Below are 8,087 nucleotides of genomic sequence, written 5' to 3'. Positions count from 1 at the left end.
CATTTTACTTGTCATATTTTTTTATATCATACTTACAGTAAAAGAGTCATGTATGTGACCAATGATTGCCAGTCCAATATTCCAGTTATCACCATGGTCACCATCAACTCTCCAGACTTCAAAGGAGTAGTCATTTCCTTCCTGGATGATAACTCTCAATGTTCCAATGTCTTCACCTTTCATGTGATACCAGAACCTCATCTCACATGTGGAGTAAGAGTGTTGTAACAATGGACTAGAGAACTTACCCCAGTCTACACCACCACCATCATTGGTGTCAACATACATGTACCAACCTGTCAGAACACAATGTCAACATCATTTTAAATTATAAATCAACAATAAATATTGGATTGCTTTCTGGTGACTCCGTGTCACCACATTTGTTTATCTTACTGTGTTTGCAATCCACAAAATGAGTCAAAATGTTGAAAATCATCATGAAAAATTGCTCTGTCTCTGGTGTATTATTCTTCAATAATTTTCTTCATTCAGATTTCTTAAATTATTTACTCTTGAGATAATGCACAAGACTGTAAATCAAACTAGCACAAACCACTGCAATTTCCTCAAGGAAACTTACTTTGAGAATGACACATACACAGTTTTCACCAGTTGAGGGCAATGTTATTTCTGACATTGTTATGGAGGTTGATTGTACCTACCTGCAGCAGTGTATGTGGTGTGATCATAAGATGGTCCTGTATTAGATGCTGGTGTGGCTCCACGCCATCTTTTCCACTTGTATTGTCCATTACTTGTATCATTCCAACCACACTGGTCTTGTTCAAATGTACAATGGTAACCTGTACAGGAATATACCAACAATATATTGTCAACAAGTGAACATTTAAACATGCATCTGATACATCTAAGTGCAAACAGTAGATTTACTACAGACACCCTTATCTGCACCAAGTCTAAAGGGCAAACAGTAGACTTACCACACTTACCACCACCGCCTCATTTGCACCATCTAAAAGGTGCAAACAGTAGACTTACTACAGACAGCCTTATTGGCACCAAGTCTAAAGGATAAACAGTAGACTTACCACAAACCGCCTCATTTGCACCATCTAAACAGTGCAAACAGTAGACTTACCACAGACAGCCTCATCTGCAAGAGTATAAAGTGCAAACAGTAGACTTACCGGACAGCCTCATCTGCACCATCTACACATTGCAAACAGTACACTTACCAATTGCAAAGACAGCCTCACCTGCACCAGCATAAAATGCAAACAGTAGACTTATCACAACCAGCCTCATATGCTCCATCTAAACAGTGCAAACAGTAGACTTACCACAGACCGCCTCATCTGCACCATCTAAACAGTCAGAATTAAAATCACACACTTGTGTCATTGGTAGACAAGTCCCTGTGCCATCATTACATTCAAATTCACATGGCGGAGGTGGAGCTGGAAAGGCAATAATTGGAAACATTTACCAACAAATTTAACACAAATAAGTCTCTGAGCTATTACATGACATGGTGTGAGTTGAAAAATGTGACGACTTAAAATCGATCAAAAGATTGCAAACATTCTTGTCCTTAGAGATGTACATGGATTTAAGCTGCAACTAATTTCCATCCTGGCTGAGGCTAGGTTTTTCCTTATTCAGCAAGAACACAAATTTGCATAGGACAGTAAAGATAGTCTCCATGTGGCAGTTTTACAATCTACGGCTGTGTCATATATGATACAAAATATTGTATGGACCTCTGTAGCTGTAAATAGTGAATAGTGAAAGCCAAAAATGGGTAGCTGTGTATATATGTAATATAAGCCACTTACTCGGGCAGACACCATCAGCAAAAGTGATATCATCAATTGCAATATCACCCATCACATCAGGTCCAATAACAGCTTCAATAATAACCTCATACACTTCACCTGGTGCTGGCAACTGTACATAAGCCTCAAACCAGTCCTCTCCTTGCTCTCCACTCAGCGTGAAAACTACGGTACCTGGACTTGGCTGTGTGACTGGCCATTGATAGACAGTCAGTGTCCCTACATCGACGCCATCCATAGCATACCAGAATCTAAGACAACGGTCACTCATACTGTCAAACAGACCTGACACCAGCCAAGCTGTATCACCTTGTACTTGGGGTAATGAGGAATCAACAAACAGATATGTACCTGGTGGTCAGAAACAATAACAAGTTATGAAATAGTACAACAATTGAAAGTTAACATTCATTCATCAGAGATGTAGCATACAAAACGACCATCATCATGTATTCTATTTTCTGATCTGTTGTATATGGAACTCATTTCTTTCAAAATTCAAACTTCAGTCTTGGCAGGTCAAGTAAAATAATTAAGAGTAAAAGCTTGTTCCTTTTTATTACTATTAATACATTCCTACAGATCTTCATTTTTTGAATCAAAACACTTTGAAATGCCATTATTCTGACTCTGGGAAGATCTTAGTCCATTCAGTAGCACTTATAATTAGATGTTATTCCCCAATATATTTCATGTTCAGCCAAGGAAAATATGAGTGACCTTAGAGGGGCCTTTGTCACTACGAGTCACTAGATGAGTATGGAACAACCGTTAGGTCAAGAGTTTTTCCGGCTGAATCAAGAAAAATATTGAAGAATAACATAATTATACCAGCGCCAGTAACAGCAAAGAAACGTCAGGGAAAGTGACCAAGTAATGGCAATTTTGACTGTTTTGATTCATATTTTGAACACAGTAGAACCAGTGGCATAGACACATTGTCATGATGTAGACGCGAGTTGTCATGATGTAGACATGCATTGTCATGACGTAGACGCGAGTTGTCATGATGTAGAATGACCAGAGTATATTATTCATTTACTCATTTTTTGTTCAACTTGGCTTGTGCATGGTATAATAACTTGTTAAATCCACAGTGTTAGCAATATATGACAATTACTCTGAGTTATCACTGAAATATTTAAAATAAATTAACATGTTTATGACATGTTTTCACATTGCAAACACAAATAACTCATAATACATGGATCGAATGAAAGTATTTTGCTCAAATATATTCAATTTGGTATTAATTAATGTACCATTTTGTTCATCTAAAAGTCATTATAACTAAAATGTATTCTACATATTGCCATACCAAATGGTGTTCCTAGAGTGTGATCTGCTATAGGTCCTGTACCACCTGTTGCGGTTTCCCCAGATCCCATCACCCAATCAATATCATCCCTGGCTGGCTCCCCATTCTTCCAAGTACAGGTGTCGCCATGTTCAAAGTCACAGTCTCCAAATGGATAGCATGCCTCATTCTTCAGCTCTATCTCATCAAGCGCAATGTCACCTTGGAAACCGTCTCCAGTCACTGCTTCAAAAGTGATCTAATAATGAAAATAGAAACAAAATATATTAGTTTTCATATTTGTTTACTTTATTATTTTTTCATTCAGTGAGTGAAATATATTTGAAGGGTATAAAAACTTCATTATAAATATATTCAATTGTCACAAAACACAAGAACTGAGTCTGGGAGGATGACTCCTTATTCTCCCAAGTAGATTTATAGTATTACTATTACTGGTATTGTCACAAACACACATAAGCTTAGTCTCTAAATATCTCACTACTGGTCAATGACTGTTAAAATCATGTTGTTATTCTCAATTGTAAACAGGAATCGTTATATTTGATGAAAACTCATATGTCAACAATATTCCGCTCAGATACAAGTATGAAAATTGGTTTTACCATTGTTCAGTCTTGCTTGTTAAATGTAATAAAACAATATTACTGCAAAAAAAATTATAATTGCAAAATGTAGATATCGGTTCTGCAGACTTCCACTCACTGTTTTTCTAAATGACACCTGTACTGACAATGTGGGAATGTAGAGGGAGTTTAATATCTGAATGTGACTCAACAGTCAACTGTAACTGAATGTGTATTAAAAACTAGACATTTACCTCACCTCATATGGTCTTGTTGCATTCACTACACAATGTGTATCAAACCGTATATACATCTCACCTGATACGGTCTCGCTGCATTCACTGTAATCTCATTTACATGCCATTCAGACATACTTGTATCAGTAAGACCCCATAACTTAGTGGTTAATGCACCAGACTGCTTAGTATAGACATTTAATTCACCAACATCAGCACCATACATATGATACCAGAATCGCAGACACCTAGCATCATAGGTGATGTCATACACAGGACTATCTAGATGAGCTTTGTCTCCAGGCAAACGTGGTGATGACATCTCAGCATACATGTAATGACCTACAAACACAATTTTTTTAAATGGTGACCATCACACATGCCCTATGGATTAACATACAAATTTTCCATTACACAACATGGCTGATTCATATTATATTTCTAGCCAGCCAAGAACTCACTAAGCATCATCCAGTCTTTGATTTGCTATTTTTTCAATGGAAAAAATCATAAACCTAAGTTATAATCATGTTTATTGGAATTCTATCTTATCTTTGACATTATATATTTGCTGTTAAAAGTAAGGATAATTTGCAGAAAATCGAACTTTTAGGGCTAATTTTCAATAGGCTTGAAATTCATATTCTTTCATATACTCTGAAGTTCAAAGGTAATAAAACAAATTTTAAATTTAAGTTATTATTACTTACCATAGGTTGTACCATATGTGACATCATAAGATGGTCCTGTACCACCACTACCAGTTTCACCTTGATGTAGAGTCCAATCAAAGTCATCATTTATATCCTGACTATAGCCACATAAACCATTTTCAAAGTCACATGTATCTGTAGGGCAAAAACAGAGTCAGTCATACTGACCAGCTAGCTTCTGAAGTTTTGGAATCTTGCAAGTTTGGCACTATCCAATGAATTCGAATGTTAAAGAAAGTGAGCTCAATAGTTTGTATTCCACAAATATAATTTATGACCACATGTGCACAAATGTTTTTCTGTCAAACAGATAATGCTTATTGGAAACACAAAACCTATTTTTTATGAAGTATAGTTTCACATATCATGATGTCAAAGGTCAATTAAGTATGTCAAAATCTAAAACACAGACACTTTACCTGATGATGGACAAAGTCCTGTATTAAAGAAGATATCATCCAGTGCCAAATCACCAAGCCAACCATCACCTATTGTACCTTCCACTAGGATCTAGTACAAGGATTAAGAAGGTGAAATAAAGTTACACAAAGAATTCTCTAATTCAGAACTGTATTCAATAGCTGACATTTCATTTGAGACAACACACTGTGACACCATTTTATGCAGCAATTTACTCTCTAATGCATACTATATGTCACTTCTATGGGTTTAATAATTACATCATTGTAAAAACTCATCAAGACATACCGGTACCATCACTGCAATCAAATATGAACTGAAGAGGTTTGCTTTGTGCATACTAATGCAGAGTAATTACTTCTTCATATATGAATCATAGTGAGAAAGAATGAATGACCAATGACAAGTTCAACTGAGACTAGTATAACCTTATCATTAAGTGAGATAAAATCTAAATCATTCTTTTTATACTACATACCCTGAAATCTCTTGTTTCTTGTATATGAATCTGTGCATAGTTCCAATGAGGGCCATGGTCTCCATACTTAGACCATAGTAAAGTATCACTCTGTCCATCTATTCTCATATAGATATTCAAGTTATCTACATTTGGACCATACATATGGTACCAGAACTTCATACAGATACCATCAGGACTATGATAGTTGAATGTTCCACAGATAAGACGTGCCTTGTCTCCAGGTACCCGTGGACTAGACGCTTCAATATAGACATAATAACCTAGTGCAAATACACACAGTTAAGAGTTCAGAGTTCATTTCACTTTCATTTTTCATGGTATGTAAAATCTATGAAATAATAACTTTTTGTACAGTATCATTTTTAGGAACCTTATTTTTACTCCAACAGCATGTAAAATCTATAATGACGTTTTCCGTCGAGTGATATTTTATATATGAGCCTTATTTTGACTCATTGACAATCAGTATGGCTTTTTCATCTACCGTACAGTACGCAGATTTTTTATATTCAATTTTAATGGCTTACTTATATTTTCAACTTTTTCTCTTACATCAGCACTGTTATGATTGAAAGCTTTAAATTCTTTCGTTATGCATATTATCACAAAATAAATTGATTAAAAACTTATTTTTGAGAAATATGAAGATCATTATCCATTCCCTAGACACATTTCTAATATTGACTTGTTTCTGAGCAGTGCAGATAAATAACGAAGTGAAAATAAATTCTCTACAACTTACCATCTTCAGAGCTAGTTGTGTGGTCATATGATGGTCCTGTACCAGTTGTATATGTAGCTCCAGTTTTCCTTGTCCAATCAAAGTCATCAGTAAGTTCTTGAGTCCATGTACACATAGACTGTTCAAAGTCACAGTTGTGATAGTCTGGAGCTGTGTAAAAGTTGACAATACATTTAAAAATTTTACTTTATATGCTTTCAAGCAAATGAATTCGTACAACCAATATCCATTTCAAAATTACAACAAATGAAAAGTTCTTCATTAGAAATGCCCTTGTTTCATCTAATAGTTGATGTTTCTGTGTTCATAGTGTGATAAAATGTATCATTTTATATGCATGCATGCTATCTGTGTACATCTGTGTTGTGTTTGTGTAATTGGTAACAAAAAACCTTGTGTGAAATGTACTAAACATCATGCCACCTATTCAAATGAGATTTTTTCGTAATTTTGGTAGTAAATGTCTACATTGGTAGTAAATGTCCTCCTAAAGCCATGGTTGCTTTCTGATAGCTGAAGATGAATACATTAATTACAAATCAGGCAATATTTGGAAATTATTCCCTAAATAATCAAAACAAATTATGTCATCGGTAATCAAGCCTTCGGTTTCTAAGATAGACACAAACTGAATCTATTGTTCTTCAATGTGGTAGATTACACAAGTGGGTGATAGTGGTTCCCTCTGCTGTGCCATTCTAATCACCCTGTGATTAAGATAGTGTAAACATTGGAAGTCCCAAAACATTACAATGCAAGTTTATCGAACTTGAACTCCCTAATGAGCCAACAGTCAATTCAATAAATTATCACAGCTGTATCAACATATTGTGAAAATAGTTTTAGTTTTAAACTGAAGGTTCAAGTACCAGTCTGGTAATATTGCAGCTATCCCATCTAATTTTGTGGTCTTTGATATAAAATAGCCACTCTCCTATATTGGATGGTTAATTGTAATATATATTCAGAGTAATGACTAACTAAATATCTTACACTCTACTCTGCAGGCTAACATTTAAGACTTGGAAAAACATTCCCACATTGGTTACTAGAGAACACAAAAATGTTTGATAAACTTACGATATGTAGGAGTAGGTGGTGGCAATGTTGTTGGTGGTATAACAACAGGACAAGGACCATCATCAAGTTCAGTGTCATCTATAGCAATATCTCCAGTATTGTCACTACCACGTATTCCTTCAAATATAATCTGAAAAAAATATAGAATATACTAATGTCACAAGATTTGTCAAAAAATGTGACTTATTTCATCTGAATTCTCTAAAACTCTCTTTTATTTTGCTTTTGTATCATGAAACTCTCATTCTGAGGAACCTTCTGACCAACAATCATCCAATAACTCCATCATTTACTTTTTACTTTTGACTGAAAATCATACTTTTTAGAGCATAATTTGCATATCAATAATGTGGTTTCATCTTGTTCTTCATGTTGACATCCCTAAAATAATCCCTATCAATATTTCAGACCCAAGGTTTTTTTTATCTAATACGTATATCTATACAATAGTCAATACCCAAAACTAGCACACATTGAACTGTCAGAGCATGTCATACACTATTATTATCTCTGTGTACCCACATACAATACTCGTCTTGCTTACGTCATTATATTTTGGCACAAAGAGACAATGTACACCAATATGTACACGTACACTGTGTCGTCATGAATCACATGATTAGCTTCAAAGTTTACAAAAAACCACCCAAGTGGTACTTCCTGGACAAACCAACGTCATAATTTGCTGATATAAGCCCAAATTCATATCTGTACAAACAAAGAAGTAACAGG

General features: G+C 35.2%; 1 protein-coding gene across 1 annotated transcript; it reads right to left on the bottom strand.

Moving 5' to 3' along the window:
- Positions 1-21: 21 nt before the first annotated feature.
- On the bottom strand, positions 22-8,034 carry LOC144434282 (MAM and LDL-receptor class A domain-containing protein 1-like). The gene is made up of 12 exons (XM_078122735.1): positions 8,026-8,034; positions 7,356-7,485; positions 6,276-6,425; positions 5,531-5,793; positions 5,052-5,142; positions 4,630-4,767; positions 4,002-4,261; positions 3,118-3,355; positions 1,800-2,150; positions 1,305-1,421; positions 666-806; positions 22-296 (listed from the first exon to the last, which is right to left on the bottom strand). Exons 1-12 carry the CDS (start codon positions 8,032-8,034, stop codon positions 22-24), a joined length of 2,163 nt encoding a protein of 720 aa, XP_077978861.1.
- Between the last annotated feature and the right edge of the window lie 53 nt (positions 8,035-8,087).

This window comes from Glandiceps talaboti, chromosome 4 (assembly GCF_964340395.1).
Source record: "Glandiceps talaboti chromosome 4, keGlaTala1.1, whole genome shotgun sequence".
NCBI classification, from domain to species: domain Eukaryota; kingdom Metazoa; phylum Hemichordata; class Enteropneusta; family Spengelidae; genus Glandiceps; species Glandiceps talaboti.
The sequence above is the reverse complement of the archived record's forward strand: the minus strand, read 5'-3'. Positions and strand labels throughout refer to the sequence as shown.

What these genes read in the sequence shown, in the direction of transcription:
- LOC144434282 (XM_078122735.1), bottom strand. An exon ending in ATGCAGCGAGACCGTATCAG is followed by an intron (nt 3,356 to 4,001) that starts GTGAGATGTATA and finishes TTTCATTATTAG; the next exon opens with ATCACTTTTGAAGCAGTGAC. An exon ending in CACCACATACACTGCTGCAG is followed by an intron (nt 297 to 665) that starts GTAGGTACAATC and finishes GTGTTCTGACAG; the next exon opens with GTTGGTACATGTATGTTGAC.